Below are 17,746 nucleotides of genomic sequence, written 5' to 3' on the forward strand. Positions count from 1 at the left end.
TCAACAAAGTTAAATGAAAACTTTCATGCTAACACTACACTAAAGCAAAAAACTAAACAAAGCCAACCCATCAATCAAACCCCTGCTTGGTCTACCTACAGCATACAGACCATGAGAGCTTAGGATCAGCCTGCTTCCCTTATGGCCTAGAACATGTGTGCTCGTGCACTGCTGCTCTCCTTGACATTAATTCCAGCCTCAACAGATCTAAAGAGGGAAAGAAAAATGGTGACTTATGAAATGCTGTGACTTACTAACCCATCTTCCCTCACTTTGCCTTATCATGGCTCTGGCAATGTTGTTTGCTTTCCACCTTGTGGCTTGGTACTGCTCTCAGCATTTGCTACTCAACACACAGCAACGTATCCAACGCGTTCAGCCCTGTAGGTACCACAGCATCTGTTCCATAACATAAACCTAAAGTACTCAGGCCCAGAGTAATTGTTAAGGATGAGATACTGAGTTCCAAGAAGCACAGGAAAATGAACAGCAAAAATTCACAAATCTTTTGTAATAGCTTTGCATTAAGTTACATACAGTCAACATCAACTGAAGGCTTGGAAGGCATTTCACACTTACAGAATGGAGCACGGACAAGCATAGCTAGAACAGAAGAAGCCTGATGAGTTTTTACTGCATTCTTGGCAACTTGAGTTACTTTACCTGAACAGCCCAATTAATACAGACTTTTAGAACCTCATTAAATACTGCTTTTAATGAAAACTTCAAAGCACACAGTGGATGAAACTCTACTATGCAGATTTTCATGTGAATAGTGTCGGCAGTCACCCTAAAGCAAGGGGATCGACTCAACTTAAACATCACCCTCAAACTCCATGCTTCCATCAAGCATTAAAGCTGTTATGTGTCTGCTTCACCATCACTGCCTGCAAGGCTGCTGTCTGTAGATGGAGCACCATCTTCGTTAATGCCCTCACCATTATTCTCCCTCTTATGGGCTTCAGCATTTCCATCCTCCTTAGATGTGCTGTTCCCTTTTGAGGGCTGTCCGCCTTCAGGCAGCTTCACACTGCTTGTTGTGGAATCAGAATCAGACGCAGTTTGCTGCTCCTTTGCATCAGGATCCTCTAGAAATGACCCCCACACCTTCAGCCTTTCTTCCCTTTCTCTTGCAGTCTCCTCCACCTGTTAAAGATTGTGCACATCATTACAAAGTCAGGCTTGCATTCAGATAAAATGACACATTTGTACTGCAGACGTAGCTCAAGAGTCAACAGGCCCTGCTGACTCTGCCTGCATGAATGGTCTCTACAGCCAGTGGCTAATCCTCTAAGCTGACATCTCCAACATCACAGAATATCAGAAGGGACCTCCAGAGATCCAGTGCCAAAAGCAGGATCACCCAGGGTAGTCCACACAGGAATGCATTCAGATGGGTCTTGAAAGTCTCCAGGGAAGGAGACCCCACAACCTCTCTGGGCAGCCTCTTCCAGTGCCCCATCACCCTCACTGAGCTTTCTCCTCATGTTGAGGTGAAACCTTCTATGTTCAATTTTGTCTCCATTGTTCCTTGTCTTATTACTGTGCACCACCCAAAAGAGCTTGGCCCCCTTCCACTTGACACCCACCCCTCAGGCATTGATAGACATTGATCAGATCCCCTCTCAGCCTTCTCTTCTCCAGACTAAACAGCCCCAGGGCTCTCAGTCTCTCTTCACAGGAGAGATGTTCAAGTCCCCTAATCATCCTCATGGCTCTCTGTTGGACTCTCTCCAGCAGACCCCTGTCTCTCTTGAACTGGGGAGCCTAAAACTGGACACAGAAGCATTTTTAACTTCAAAGAGGTCCTTTACATTTTTCTTGAGTAATGAAAGGTCATTTTTTGGAGACATTCCAGCAGTTTCTGAGGAGGGGTGAGCAGGGAAAGGGGATGAGAACAGCAGGCTCTTCACAAATCAAAACAGATGTGCAGTTTGGAAGGAAGATTATGTGAAGTATTAAAAGAGGCCCAGGGCAGGTTACCTGGTAATCTGTCACACCATCCCACGTTTCAGCACTGAGCTGCCTGCCACCAAACCACCTCCCATTTAGGGTCAGCTTGCAGACATCAGCTTCTGTTGGCTCTTTGAAGGACACCGAAGCCACGCCGTCGGGGTGGCGCTGCGGGAGAGACAACGGCAGCACTCAGCTAAACAGCATCTCATACGGTCAATACGGCTGGAAAAGACCTCAGAGATCATCAACTCCAACCCAGCACCCAACACCTCATCATAACTAAACCATGGCTCCAAGTGCCACATCCAATCCCCTCTTGAACACCTCCAGGGATGGGGACTCCACCACCTCCCTGGGCAGCACATTCCAATGACGAACGACTCGCTCAGTGAAGAACTTTCTCCTCACCTCCAGCCTAAACTTCCCCTGGCACAGCTTGAGACTGTGTCCTCTTGTTCTGGTGCTGCTTGCCTGGGAGAAGAGACCAACCCCCTCCTGGCTACAACCTCCCTTCAGGGAGTTGTAGACAGCAAGAAGGTCTCCCCTGAGCCTCCTCTTCTCCAGGCTAAGCAACCCCAGCTCCCTCAGCCTCTCCTCACAGGGCTGTGCTCCAGACCCCTCCCCAGCTTTGTTGCCCTTCTCTGGACACCTTCCAGCATCTCAACATCTTTCCTAAACTGAGAGGCCCAGAACTGGACACAGGACTCAAGGTGTGGCCTAACCAGTGCTGAGCACAGGGCACAATGACTTCCCTGGTCCTGCTGGCCACACTATTTCTGATGCAGGCCAGGATGCCATAGGCCTTCTTGGCCACCTGGGCACACTGCTGGCTCATGTTCAGCTGGCTGTCAACCAGTATCCTCAGGTCCCTTTCTGCCTGTACATCTTTTGGACTGTGTTACAAAAACAATCACCCTGACCACAGATAATGGTGTCTGAAAAATTCAATGTGCAGGTTTAGCCATGTTGTTACACTGGTAGACAGAACAGGATTTCAGCTACTGAGGCCACAAGTTAATATATTTACAAGTCAATATATTCACAAACTTACAAACTCGTGACATGTACCCAACTGGCTGGGAAGAGTCAGGTTTGCTCAAGTAGATGGGTGCTTAGAAATCAATTTCCAAACCCAGCTGACTTTGAGATGCTGAAAGATTAGGTCACTTCTCATACAATGGTTTGGCTTAGAGGGGATCTTAAAGATCATCCAGCTCCAAAGGCCAGGGACACCTTCCACTAGTCCAGGCTGCTCGAGGCCTCAGCCAGCTCATCCTTGAACACCTCCAGGGAGGGGGCAATCATGACCTCACTGGGCAGCCTGTTCCAGTGTTTCACCACCCTCACTCTTAAGAATTTCTTCCTAATCATCATGGAATAAATAAGGTTGGAAAAGACCTCAAAGATCATCAAGTCCAACCTGCCACCCAACACCTCATGACTACTAAACCACGGCACCAAGTGCCACGTCCAGGGACCAATACCCAGTCTTGAACATCTCCAGGGACTAATATCCAGTCTAAACCTGCCCTCTTGAACACCTCCAGGGACTAATATCCAGCCTAAACCTGCCCTCAGGTTTCAATCCATTCCCTCTTGCCCTAGCACTACAAGGTAGTAGGTGCCCCTCAGGTGCTGGAAGGCTGCTTTAAGGTCTCCCTGGAGCCATCTCTTCTCGTTGAGCAGCCCAACGACATGAACACCAACCCAAGTAAATGCTCCAGTCCTGTTTGAAGAAACCTAAACATTTGGCACATTTACACATTACATCACTTCTACTAACTCAACATGGAAAAAAACCCAAACCATACTTACATCAAATATGAGAACCTTCTTTACTTGACCAAACTTTTCACACTCCGTCCGCAGATCTTCTCTGATCTCATTTAGCACCAAGGGATCCTCCTGCCAAGCAATCACGCAGGTCACATTAAACAGAAGCTCTTCATTCTCTCTTAGCTTTGTTTTTTGCTCAGCCATCAAAGGAATGCATCTGCCAATCTATTAAAAGCTCCTAAATTCAGTGTTGTTACACTGCATTTGCAAAGCCACTTGGGAGTTGGCAGACAGCCCTTATTTGACTTCCATAGATGCTGCTTATTAATAAGGTTATTTTCTGCTGGTTTCTCTATCCTAAGACAGTTACTCTCTTGCCACCCCAACAAGGGGTATTGTTAGCCCTGTGAGGAGGACCTCGAGTCCTGTATCCAGTTCTGGGCCCCTCAGTTTAAGAAGGACATTGAGACACTTGAAGGTGTCCAGAGAAGGGCAACAAGGCTGGGGAGAGGCCTTGAGCACAGCCCTGTGAGGAGAGGCTGAGGGAGCTGGGGTTGCTTAGCCTGGAGAAGAGGAGGCTCAGGGGAGACCTTCTTGCTGTCTACAACTAACTGAAGGGAGGTTGTAGCCAGGTGGGGGTTGGTCTCTTCTCCCAGGCACCCAGCACCAGAACAAGAGGACACAGTCTCAAACTGCACCAGGGGAGGTTTAGGCTGGATGTTAGGAAGTTGTTCTTTATAGAAAGAGTTATTGGCCATTGGAATGTGCTGCTCAGAGAGGTGGTGGAGTCACCATCACTGGAGGTGTTTAGGAAGAGACTGGATGGGGTGCTTGGTGCCATGGTTTAGTTGATTAGATGGTGTTGGGTGATAGGTTGGACTAGATGATCTCAAAGGTCTCTTCCAACCTGGTTAATTCTATTCTATTCTATTTTATTCTACACAGTGATGATCAGAGGGCTGCAGCACCTACCCTATGGGGACAGGCTGAGAGAGTTAGGGCTGTTCAGCCCGGAGAAGAGAAGGCTCCAGGGAGACCTTAGAGCAGGCTTCCAGTACCTGAAGGTGGCTACAGGAAAGCTAGGGAGGGACTTTTGGCAAGGGCTTGTAGCGATAGGAGCTGAAAGGGGAGAGATTGAGACTGGAGATAAGGAAGAAATTCTTTAGAGGGAGGGTGGGGAGACACTGGAAAGGTTGCCCAGGGGGGTCATGGGTGCCCCCTCCCAGGAGGTGTTCAAGGCCAGGCTGGATGGGGCTTTGAGCAACCTGGGCTAGTGGGAGGTGTCCCTGCCCATGGCAGGGGGCTGTAACTAGATGATCTGGAAGGTCCCCTCCAATGCAAACCATTCTCTGATTCCATGAAGAAGACTACTTTGCAAAAGCACATTCTTACCAAAATTCCTTCCTGCTTTTTAGAAATAAATTAATTTCACATGGATGCTTGGCAGAGAAAAAAGCAACCAACCACCCACAAACCCCCCCCAACCATCCCCCCAAAGAAACACATAAAACAGAAGACCCCCAACCAACCAAAACCACAGTAAAAACCAACACAAGACACCCAAATAAAAAACCTCCCAAAGAAAAAGCAACACCCTCCCCCCCCTCAAAACACACACAAAACCCATTCCTAACAGTAAGTTTGGCTTTCTTCATTTGTGCTGAGAATTTTGCTAAAATCCTTATGGCACAAAGGTCAGACCATGCTGAGGGGCATGGCTCAGTGGTGGACCTGGCAGTGCTGTGCTATTGGTAGGACTTGGTGGTAGAATAGAATAAGAATAAGAAGAATAGAATAGAATCAACATGGTTGGAAAAGACCTCAAAGATCAGCAAGTCCAACCTGTCACCCAAGACCTCATGACTACTAGACGATGGCACCATGTGCCATGTCCAATCCCCTCTTGACCACCAAATCCCCCTCTTCAACACCTTTCTTTCCAGGCTCTTTCATCCTGGCCAGTATCAGGAACAGTGTGGCCAGCAGGAGCAGGGAAGTCTTTCTGCCCTGTACTCAGCACTGGTTAGGCCACACCTTGAGTCCTGTGTCCAGTTCTGGGCTCCTCAATTTCGGAAAGATGTTGAGATGCTGGAAGGTGTCCAGAGAAAGGCAACAAGGTTGGGGAGGGGTTTGGAGCACAGCCCTGTGAGGAGCAGCTCAGGGAACTGGGGTTGTTTAGCCTGGAAAAGAAGAGTCTCAGGGGAGACCTTATTGCTGTCTAGGAGGCTCAGGGGAGACCTTATTGCTGTCTACAACTACCCAAAGGGTAGTATGCTTGGTCTCTTCTCCCAGGCAAACTGTGACACAACAAGAGGACACAGTCTCAAGCTGGTTTGGGCTGGATGTTAGGAAGAAATTCTTCTCAGAAAGAGAGATTGGCCATTGGGATGTGCTGCCCAGGGAGGTAGTGGAATCACCATCCCTGGAGGTGCTCAAAAAAGGATTGGATGTAGCACTTGGTGCCATGGTTTAGTCAGTCAGGAGGTGTTGGGTGACAGGTTGGACTTGATGATCTCTGAGGTCTTTTCCAACCTTATTGCTTCTATGAATCTGCCAGGTTTCAAATGTCCCACCATTTAATCTGAGTTGCCTCTTGCTCATTTTTCTAACAGGTGTGGCAACTTCCTACCTCAAAGTCCTTTGGGTGGAACATATTCCTGATAATAACGATGCGCTCATGCCGCATCCGAGTTGCTCCATCTTTCTTCTCAGGCCTCCAATCCAGCTGTCTAATGAAATGAAGCAACAGTAAGAAGATATTGCTGCGCCTCTCTTCAGTTTCTACAAGCATTTGTTGGGGAGAAAAATCATTAATGGGGCATCTCTTGCAAGGCATCCAACCAAAACATGCATTTTGAGACAGAGCTAAGTCATTCGCCTGAGAAGACGCAGCAGTTTTACCACTTCTGAGGGACTTAAATGCTCAGAGGGAATACAAATTGGTTTGGAAAAAAAAAACCACCCCAAAACATTCTCTTCAACACTGAAAAAAATAAATACAATCTTCAAAGTTTTAATTCCTGCCTAACAGCAGCTCAGACACAAGGAAGCTGTTGCTGCCAAACAGAGTAACAATGGCGGCGTTTCACCGTTTCCCCCCTAATTCCTCTTCTGACAGACAAGAGGATCCCCTGCTCCCTGGGATAAATGTAACTGGGTTTATCTAAAGCATGGCAATAGATAAGGCACTCAGCTAGAGACATGTCTCAGCACAGTTTTAAAGGCTGGACACTCTATATGCTGTGAACTCTGCTGGAGAGCAGCCAGGCAGGAAGGCACCTGGGGGTACTGGTTGACAGCAGCAAGCCAGCAGTGTGCCCAGGTGGCCAAGAAGGCCAATGGCATCCTGGCCTGCATCAGGAACAGTGTGGCCAGCAGGAGCAGGGAAGTCATTCTGCCCTGTACTCAGCACTGGTTAGGGCACACCTTGAGTCCTGTGTCCAGTTCTGGGCTGCTCAATTTAAGAAGGACATTGAGACACTTGCATGTGGGAACAAAGCTGGGGAGGGGTCTGAAGCACAGCCCTGTGAGGAGAGGCTGAGGGAGCTGGGGTTGCTTAGCCTGGAGAAGAGGAGGCTCAGGGGAGACCTTCTTGCTCTCTACAACTACCTGAAGGGAGGTTGGAGCCAGGTGGGGGCTAGTCTCCTCTCCCAGGCACCCAGCAGCAGAACAAGAGGACACAGTCTCAAGCTGTGCCAGGGGAAGTTTAGGCTGGATGTTAGGACAAAGTTCTTCCCAGAGAGAGGTGTTAGCCATTGGAATGTGCTGCCCAGGGAGGTGGTGGAGTCACCATACTGGAGGTGTTTAAGAAGAGACTGGATGAGGCACTTGGTGCCATGGTTTAGTTGCATTAGGCAGTGTTGGATGATAGGTTGGACTCTATGATCTCAAAGGTCTTTTCCAACATGGTTAATTCTATTCTAGTCTATAGAGATGTCTGGGGGAACCTACAGAGATATTTTAGCCCCGATGGAAGTTAGCATCTCTTAGCCTTGGCAGCTTGTAAAGGATGGTACCAACATATGGACTGCCAGAGTGTTATTACCTTACAAAGGCAAGCCTAGATAATGTGATAGGATTTGTACATTCACACACTGAGCAAAGAGTCTTTTCTCTCCCCAGAGCTGCATCTGAAAGATCTCAGTTCCCTCTGTATTACTTTAATGAGCCCATCACAACAACAAGTTCAGCATGTCAACATTTTATCTAGCTGTCCTCTCCAAGTGGGTATCATTCAACCTATTTCAGCATCAAATACTACTTCAGTTTTGCCTAACTCTTAGCATGGCATCTAAAAGCAATCAGAGCTTTCCTAACAGCACTTAAGAGTTCAAGCAAGAGTTTACTGAAGTAAAACAATACAAACTTCTGCTGTTGAGATAACTTCTTCTTGTAGTCTTTACATTTCTTCTTCTTTTTGCTTGCATCATACTCCCCCTTCAGCTGAAACTTTGCAACTTCAACATGCAATTTATAGCCTCTGATTTCTGCCTCGTCCAGAAGTCTCAGTGCAAGGGGAACTGATTCTCTCTATTTGAGGATAAAACAGAGGGCAAGCTTTAAAACACATGGCACAGGCAAATTGTTCCAGTAACACTTCAATTAAGACTACTGTGCTAAGCACCAGTTCCCTGACACTGAAAACCACAGTGCTGTCTCTTTCAATGCCTGTTTTGTCACAATCCAGTCTTTCTTCAGCACTGCCACAGCAGATCAGTGCTCCCCCCAAACCAACTGCATACATTTCACTCACATGAGCCACAGAAACTCATCTGCAAAGGCCATGCAAGCTGATCAACTCAAAAAGGAGAATAAAGAAATGTCAGGAAGCTGATTTGCTCCCAAGCTGGTATCACTTTTGCAAGGGCAAGAGATGTTCAGGCTCTCCAGCAATTTGTAATGTTTTCCTCGATGTCCTTCAGAGTGGAGACTCTCTTGACTCCTGTGCACTGAACAGCCCTAACCACTAAAACTGCAGAAGTAGCCCAGACTACAAGGCAGATGTTTACTACTGCCTGGTGCTTCTTGCAGAATTAAAGCAGGTTGCTTTAATTGGCAAGTACTAACATGCCAAAGGATTCACTACTGAAACATGTGAAGGACTGCAGCCTAAGTTTGTACAGGCTAAGAGAATAGTATCAGTCTGGAGAAGAGAAGGCTCCAAGGAGACCTAATTGTGGCCTTCCAGTATCTGAAGGGGGCTCCAAGAAAGCTGGGGAGAGACTTTTTAGGCTGTCAGGGAGTGATGGGACTGGGGGGAATAGAAAAAAAAACTAGCAATGGGTAGATTGAGATTGGATGTTAGGAAGAAGTTGTTGCCCATGAGGGTGGTGAGAGACTGGCACAGGTTGCCCAGGGAGGTGGTGGAAGCCTCATCTCTGGAGGTTTTTGCAGCCAGGCTGGATGTGGCTGTGAGCAACCTGCTGTACTGTGAGGTGTCCCTGCCCATGGCAGGGCAGGGGGGGAACTGGATGATCCTGGAGGTCCTTTCCAACCCTAACAATTCCATGAGTCTATGATTGGAAGCGACCTTTTAAGGTCTTATAGTCCAATCCCCCTGCAGTCAGCAGGGACAATCCCAACCAGATCAGATTGCTTGGAGCCCCATCAAACCTGACCTTGAATGTCTTCAGGGCTTGGGCCTTCACCACCTTCTTGGGCAACCTGTTCATAGCCAAGAACTTCTTCCTAATGTCCAAGGACCTTCTCAAAGTCCCTTAAGATTCTCCTCATGCTAAGGCAAGACTAGGTTAAAAGGTGCAAAGAAATGACAGCATTTTACACCAAGCACAGAGGCAGCACAACACCCACAGAAAGCTTTTTATTTCCATTTTGCTGGGTGCATATCCTTCAAGTGAAGGAAACTTAAGACAAACAATACAACTCCTTTGCAAAGCCCAAATGGGAACAGATCCAGTGCAAAACCCTAGCAATAGAGAATGCAAGAACAGGTCTGCAGCTAACCAGTTCTCAATGAAAAGGCTTAAACAGAGGAGTGCTGTATGCTCCTTGCTCTCTCACAAGCTATGTATTTTTGGCCACATGATGATATATTTTGTAAGCAAAATGGGAAGAGGATCCCCATTTCACCCCATAATCACTGGCAACCATGACAGGACATGTTCAGCAGGTGTAAGGGACATTTCAAGGGGGAGAGTGGGGCTGAGTAAGAGGAAATGAATGAGGCACACCAGCAAGTAACCAGATCTTTCTGCAATACATTTTTACAACAGACACCTACATTTTAAGTTATACTTTAGATAACTGATACATTTTTTGAGTATGATTGTGATATAGTTGCCCCAAGTATCATGAAGAGGAAGGAAAAGACTGCATTTCAGGGCACCACTGACCTTCAGGTAGCAACAGAGGCCATCCCCTTTAAGATTTCCTTCCTTGTCTTTGTACAGTTTGATTTTGTGCTCTTCTGTTTGAGGGTCTCGCATGATGATGCCACACTTGGACATGACTTGCACAAACTCATCCTTTGTGATGTCTGGAGGCAAACCTGCAAAATAAATGCAAACAGAAGGCTTGGCTATGTTCAGATTCATTTTCTTGGGTTTTTTTTTTTTGTAAACCTCATCAGAACAAACCCTCCCCCCAGCAGTGTTTCTTCACATGAAAGGTATCAAAGTCCAGGATGCAATGGTGCATACATTGTAGGAAACCACTACCCCCACCTGGGATCAGTGTTTTCAGTATTACCTTTCAAGCATTGCTGCTTCTCAGGATTTCAAAAATCCTTTCCACTTTTTAAAAGGTGGAACATACAGCAACATCTCTGTGCCCCCCAACATGCAGACCTAAAACTTTAGTGCCACACAGGATATGTACACTGTAGTGGACACAATGGCTTAAGGTGACAGCATCTGTTCTGCCCAAGTTTTTGGTTCCACTGCACCTCTAGTGATTCAAGACTAAAATAGCCTCAACCTACAAACAGAAAACTGTTTTCTCTACCCCAAAAACACCCTACTGATAAAGCATGGAGTTCTGAGAGTTTGAGCTGTGAATTGAGGACAAGGAAACCAACTAAATTCTGTGCCTGTTCCATGATAGTTTGGCCTGGATGGGTATCTTTGAAGACTCAAGGGTGTGCATTTCTGTGGCTGCTCAGAACCACCAAATGTACCTTTGTGTTTGCCACAGAAGGATTGCACCCCAACAGCCAAAACAGGTAGAGAAACCATAGAATGGTTTGGGGTGAAAGGACCTTAAAGATCATCTAGTTTCAACCCCCCTGCCCCATCATGGGAAGGGACACCTTCCACTAGACCAGGCTGCCCAAGGCCTTAATGAACATGAACACCATAAATAAATACCATAATAAATGCAGAGTTTCATTTGAGCTTTTCCATGACTTGCTTATTCTATTCCCAGCTCTGTTTTGTCTTTAGACCTTACTGTTTCCTCCTCCTTCCCCAATCATTTAATTATGTATTCATAAAATCAAATCAAACTTCAAAGATTAAAATATTAAATGATTCATACAGTCCATGCACTGTCTTGTTATAAACTTGGTCTCATCATCCTGCTGAGTAGAACAGAGTAGAACAGGTTGGAAGAGACCTTTGAGATCATCAAGTCCAACCTATCACCCAACACCATCAACTAAATCATGGCACCAAGCACCCCATCAAGTCTCTTCCTAAACACCTCCAGTCATGGTGACTCCACCACCTCCCTGGGCAGCACATTCCAATGGCAAATAACTCTTTCTATGAAGAGCTTCTTCCTAACATCCAGCCTGAACCTCTCCTGGTGCAGTTTGAGACTGTGTCCTCTTGTTCTGGTGCTGGTTGCCTGGGAGAAGAGACCAACCCTCACCTGGCTACAACCTCCCTTCAGGGAGTTGTAGAGAGCAATGAGGTTTTCCCTGAGCCACCTCTTCTCCAGGTTAAGCAACCCCAGCTCCCTCAGCCTCTCCTGACAGCTCACAGAAAGTGTTTTTCTGGGCTGTAGCTTACTTTAGAAAGCCCACAGGAGTGACTTGGCTTCGACAGCTCAGAGAATGTCACATTTAAAAGACAAAAGCATGGAAGATGTCTCTTCTATCACTTTCCCACATCTGCAATTTAAAGGTCACAAAGGCATTAAGCAGTCAGGAGCACAACATTAAGTGGCTTGCACATGGCAAGCTGAATAGATGACAGTAAGACACACAGGAGTCTCTCTTAACCATTTTTAGTTGAAAGGAGATAAATAACCACTATTACTTACCAGTCACATAAACATTTGTGTTTCTGTCTTCTTCAACATGAAACCATCCTAAAACCAAGAGTTTTAATTCAGTTATGCCAGTATGTTAAACATGGGAGCATACACTCATGTTCACATTCCATCAGACTGCTAACAATTCTTGCTTGCTCAGGGGAAAAGCTCTGAACATGCCTTAATTTGCCTTCTTTTTTTCCCTCCACCTTAGGATGCTACTTATGAAGTACCACCCAATAAAAACCAAACCACATTCTGGAAGCTTGCAAGCAATCCACATCTTTGCTGCACATGCTAACCCTGCCCAATGGCCAGTTTCCACTCAGCACTAGACAGGCTGCAGCCTACAGGGAGGGGAAAGCCCTCTGTCACTTACCTGGCTCAAGCTTCCGCTTTTCAGACTTTTGTTTTGGGTCTGTTTGTTGTGGTCCTTTCTCATTTGCTGATGGCTGGGTGCCAGAGGTCTTAGAACTTACTGGTGGCTTACTTTCAGTTGCTGTGCCAGAAGCAGATGAACTGTTTGTATCATCTGCATTGAAGCCATAGTTGGCCTGATAAGTTGCCAGGAAGTCTTCTGTTATCTGAAAAGGAATGAGGAAAATGAAGCCAAAGTTCCAAAGAAGCACAAATTCAGGTTTGCAATTTCACATTAGTTAGAGGATGCTCATTCTCCAATCTGGCAAGACAGAACACAACAGCACTTTAAAAGTGTTTTAAAGTCATCTTTGTCAAGCCCTGTGCACAAGAACAATCTGTTTGGGAACGACCTGAACCACTCTAACCTATGAATTCCACACAGCACATGAAGCTTTTATACATTTCACATGTTCTGCCTTTTTTCCCCCCAAGCAAAGCTTTCTGCTCCCCATGCAAACTGGACTTGATGAAGGATGGCAACCAAGCACTCCTGCACATGTTGTTGAAGAGAGAACTGCAACACTGAAGGAAAGCCAACAACTTATCCACAGATGATGAATGACTGACATTTGGAGGCATCTGCCCTTTGACAGAGGCATTTTCAGAGCTGACATGGATCTGTGTTGACAGGCAATAAATAAAGCACTTAGATAGAGACATGTCTCAAGACAGTTTAAAATGCTGTACTCTCTATATCCTACTAATAGGTAAATAATCAGCTTTGCTCTTTTCTAGAGAGAGAGAGAGAGCCTGCACTTGGATAAAATGTTAAGATTGGCTCATGTCTTATCTTTCAGAGACCAAAACAACTTACACCCAGCACTTCCAGCCAGATAAATGTTAATACTAGCCACTAGCAATAACATGCAAAGAGAAACTACATCATAGCTGGTTTTGCACTCTGAATTTATTTGTTCCCTAACCTGAGCCTTAACCTTTGAAAGCCTTACCTCTTGACCTGTCCTGCACTTGCTTCATCTGTACTCATGTAGTGGTTTGGGAGTTGGGTCACAACTCAAAAGGGAGCAAAATTGAACCTCATGAAGCTATTTTAAGAGAGTGGCTGTCAGTGACAACAGTGCTGTCTTCCTACACTCCCCAGTGAGCTGAAGCTCCAGGTTTTAACTCTTTCAGTTTTTTGTCATGCCAAGTCAAAACTGCAGAACTGACAGTAACAGCCCTGTCAGAATCATGTGAGATGCTGTGGAGCTCCTTAGAAAACATAAAAGCTCAGCATGACACAGCTCCTACACTAAGCAAGATTTGCAGCACACCTTGAGCAGGAATGCAAGTGGCTGCTCCTAAAAAGGTGACATAACCTCCAGAGGAAAGTAGAATGCTACCACCTTTAGTGAAGCAAGGAAGACTCCTGTGTTCTGCCACTAGCAATCTCAGGAAGTTCTTGATTTCACACTTGATGAAATCCAGAAAAATTAAGCAGCTCTTAAACTTCCTGGTAAACACCAGTATTTGTTTTAATCAGAGAACCTATTGATTAGTGACTAAACCTGCACCAATCAGCCACCTTCTTGCAGCAGTATTATTTTTTCAACTTTAGGGTAAACCACATTCTCCTGTGAAGGTAAATTTATTCTTAGCAAATTAGCTTGTCAAATATTGCCAGTCTGTATCAATGACCTTCCCTCCCTCCCCCATAATATGCTAGCACCATATATACAACTACTTCAATTTAAAATGCATTTCTTGCAAGCATAAAGGAATTTATACTTATGTCATCCCATGCCTGCTCACAGAGCTTCTTGCTTGGGGCTTCAATCCCATTCTGGTGGAGAACATCACAGAAGGAGATCAGTTCTATCTCCATGCCCACACACTTGTACAGCCTGGGGCAATTAACCTTATGGGAAAAGAAATACAATACTGCAGGGCTTGCTTGCATGCAATTAACTACTGGTGCCACTGACATGGAAAGGAATAGATTAACCAAAAGAAGAACAGATACTCTAGGCTTCCAGAAGACATTCAAGGTCTGGTTTTTTTTACCCCCAGCAAGTCAGGTTGGACTTGATGATCTCTGAGGTCTCTTCCAACCTTGGTGATTCTGTGAAGTCATGAAGGCAGGCAGATGAATTCAACAAGCAGTTTTGTGCTGTGTCTGAGAAGGACTACAAGAATCTGGTATCCATCAATATACTAGCATTGAGAGCAAAAGCATTAAATAACACATGAAGCTGCAAACACTTCATTCAAGATGGTCCTGCTCACTGTGGGAGGCTTGGACCTAGATGACCTTTAAAGGTCTCTTCCAATCCAAACCTGCAAATGTTTAACTGCCTCCAGTTTTTTGTGAGGAATGCTGACAGTTAACAGCATTCTGCACTGCTTTGAAGTATGTTTTGGTAGAAGCTCAGCAGACACTGAGCAGAAGAGCAAGTGCAAAACAGTCTATAGATGATCATTACTTCAGACCAGTTGGAATGTTTGAATCCTTTGTCAGAGAACAGAGATGAAGAATTTCAGTACTGCTCATGGAATGACAACTTCTGCCTCTTTCAGTCTCTTAAAAGTGTCTTCCTAAAACATTCTGTTCAGTAACCACCTGCAAAAGGAAGTAACTTGGTACCCAGTATGACTCTAGCTCGGTGCTCTATGACTTGAAGCGCTTCACAAGGATTCTTTACCGACTTCTACTACACATCATATTGATTATTGACCTTTGCTGCTCCTATATCAACTGTCCAACCCTGAATATTGTCTACCCTCCAAGGCAGAAATCTGAGATAAGAAAGGCATTTAGGAAAGACCAGTGCTCCCAAGAAGAGATAAACTTACAAGATGAAGTGAGAAAGATGGGCAGGATCCCACCCCTGAAGATGGGAAGAAGGAAAAAACCCTTTAAAAAGAAGTCACTGTGCTTACTGGATACAGCAGTCCACAGGCAGCCAGGGCTACTCAGTTCTTCACTGCTCCATTCAAGAGCCTGGATTGCTCACATGCTTTCACCCCTCCTTAAGCCATCTGCTGCACAGGCACTTTACTAGGTTTATACACACATAAACCTGGCACTGCAAGCCTCATTCTCAGATTCTCTGAACTGCAATGAATTCAGAGTCACAAGGAAGAACTAGCTTACCAACTACATGCTGCAAAATGTCTTAACACTTCTAAATTAAGTAACTGCCCTCATTCAGTGTTAAACAGCCACAAAACTACTGCTTCCCTTGCAGACTGGCTCAAGACATTGAATGCCTGCTCTCACCTTGAGGGATCCTGCTGTTACTGCCAGTTAAGTTCTACTACTGAACAAAAAAACCACAGGAATATTAAAAACTGAAACACATTCCCATTCTGTGGAAACACATTTCATTCTCAAGTGCATTTCCAAGACCTAAGGAGAGGGAACAAAGTATCTTTACACATGCCCAGGGAGGTGGTGGAGTCACTATCCCTGGAGGTGTTCAAGAGGGGACTGGACATGGCACTTGGAGCCATGGTTTAGTAGTCATGAGGTGGTGGGTGACAGGTTGGACTTGATGATCCTTGAGGTCTTTTCCAACCTTATTGATTCTATGTACCTTTTTCAGAGAAGAACAGAATGGGGATATAGTGCTCCATTTCACCCAGCCCTCTTAACAGACTAGTTCACTTTGCTGCACACAGAGAGAAAAGTCACCACAGCTAAGCTGAACATGTCAAGGTCCTGATTTAAGAACTACAAACATGATTCTGAATTACTGGGCCAAAGCAATCTACAAGTCACAATGAAGTGCTGGGGCAGGTCCACAAGGCAGCAATGCTGGTGAAGGGGCTGGAGAACCAGTCTTGTGAGGAGCAGCTGAGGGACCTGGGGTAAAAGGAGGCTGAGGGGAGACTTTCTCACTCTCTGCAACTCCCTGAAAGGAGGCTGGAGGCAGGTGGGTGTTGGTCTCCCACATAACAAGACAAGATGAAACGGCCTCAAGTTACACGAAGGGAGGTTTAGGTTGGATGTGAGGAGAAACTTCTTGACTGAAGTGATTCTCAAAGACTGGAACAGGTTCTTCAGGGAAGCAGTTGAATCTCCATCCCTGGAGCTGTTTCAAAGAGGCAGAGATGAGGGGCACGGTTTAGCAGCAGCCTTGGGAGAGTTACTGAATGGTTGAACTCAGTGAGCTTTTCCAACCAAAACGGTTCTGATTCTCCAACCTCCAGATTCACAGCCTGAGAGAAAAGCCAACCTACAGCTCTTCACAATGAAAGAGCAGAAAGCAGCGGTAAGGTAACAGATGGAGAGAACGCCTGCTGCCATAGTTGTACCTCTAAGAAGAGTGTCTTAATACCACGGAAACTATGCAACAGACATCTGTCTAGCTGAATCCAGACACGGGAGACACCTCCGTGGTAAAGAGAGCCAGCATCAACTGTTCTACATTCCCGCCCTTCCGCAAGGAAACTTCGGCGTGCCCCGAGTGCGGGGCTGTCCCACGGCGGTGTGCGGGCAGCGGGGCAGCCTCCCGTCCAGAGGGCCGCTGCCGGGCCCGCAGGCCGCTGCTCACAGCGAGAAGGTGGCGAGGAAGCAGCGAGCGGCCCGGCCGCCCCCGGCAGCACCCACCTTAGGGAACCAGGCCTTCTTCTCCCGGTCCCATTCGTAAGCGGCTCCATCGGCCGGGTCCACATAGGTGAAGGGGTCAGCCTCTCCTTCGCCCTTGGGCTCGGCGTCGTACTGCTGCTGAAGCTGCAGCTGCCGGTAGAACTCCTCGTTCCCGTCCTCACCGCTCATCCTGGCCCCCGTTCGGCGGGCCTCGGGGGGGGGGAAGGAAACACCCACACCGGGCCTAACCAGCCGCGCCGCTGCCGCCGCCCGAGGCGCGCGCTCGCCCCGCCCCGTTCTCAGCAGCGGGGCTGGGGAGCGCGCGGGCACGCGCAGCCAGGAGCGGCGGGAGCGCGCGCAGCCCTCCGCCTCACGCCGCTACGGACCCTTCCAGAGCCCCGCGGCGCGCAGGAGCGGAAGTGACCCCATCAGCCCGCGGAAGGGGGTTTCCTCCCTCCCGCCCCTATGCGCCCCGCAGCCAGTCAGCCGCGGGCTGGCTGATCACGTGGGGAGCCGCGGAGCCAATGGGAAGGAAGAAGGGAGAGAGCCCTTCCCGGAGAGAGTGGGGCGCCTGGGGTGGCGTTTGCCCCTCCGCCTCTGGGCGGGCTGAGGCCTGCGGTGGTGGCGCCGGAGCCTCAGGCTGGAGGGATTCTGTCGGGGCTCTGAGACAAAGGCCGTGGCTCTGCTCTCGGCTCCACAGCGGCCTTACCGCTGTCCTTTAGCCTGCAGCTCTGTATCACCACGGCCATGAGGACCTAGGCTTGAGGTCCCTTGTGCGCCTGCCGTGGGCGGGGAGCTGTGTCTACAAGGGCCTTGCATAATAAAAAGTGTGTTTGGGGGCGGGGTGAA

At 47.2% G+C, this 17,746-nt stretch overlaps 1 protein-coding gene across 1 annotated transcript; it reads right to left on the reverse strand.

Moving 5' to 3' along the window:
• Positions 1 to 806: 806 nt before the first annotated feature.
• On the reverse strand, positions 807 to 17,308 carry HTATSF1 (HIV-1 Tat specific factor 1). Its single transcript, XM_009904306.2, has 9 exons — positions 16,919 to 17,308; positions 12,326 to 12,530; positions 11,956 to 12,003; positions 10,086 to 10,240; positions 8,099 to 8,262; positions 6,362 to 6,461; positions 3,772 to 3,861; positions 1,984 to 2,121; positions 807 to 1,146 (listed from the first exon to the last, which is right to left on the reverse strand). Exons 1-9 carry the CDS (start codon positions 17,084 to 17,086, stop codon positions 862 to 864), a joined length of 1,353 nt encoding a protein of 450 aa, XP_009902608.2. The 5' UTR covers positions 17,087 to 17,308; the 3' UTR covers positions 807 to 861.
• Between the last annotated feature and the right edge of the window lie 438 nt (positions 17,309 to 17,746).

This window comes from Dryobates pubescens, chromosome 18 (assembly GCF_014839835.1).
Source record: "Dryobates pubescens isolate bDryPub1 chromosome 18, bDryPub1.pri, whole genome shotgun sequence".
Classification (NCBI taxonomy): Eukaryota; Metazoa; Chordata; class Aves; order Piciformes; family Picidae; genus Dryobates; species Dryobates pubescens.

What these genes read in the sequence shown, in the direction of transcription:
- HTATSF1 (XM_009904306.2), bottom strand. Translation starts at nt 17,086, where the DNA reads ATGAGCGGTGAGGACGGGAACGAGGAGTTCTACCGGCAGCTGCAGCTT. An exon ending in AGAAGGCCTGGTTCCCTAAG is followed by an intron (nt 12,531 to 16,918) that starts GTGGGTGCTGCC and finishes ATTCCTTTTCAG; the next exon opens with ATAACAGAAGACTTCCTGGC. An exon ending in TCCACCCAAAGGACTTTGAG is followed by an intron (nt 3,862 to 6,361) that starts GTAGGAAGTTGC and finishes ATTGCTTGGCAG; the next exon opens with GAGGATCCCTTGGTGCTAAA.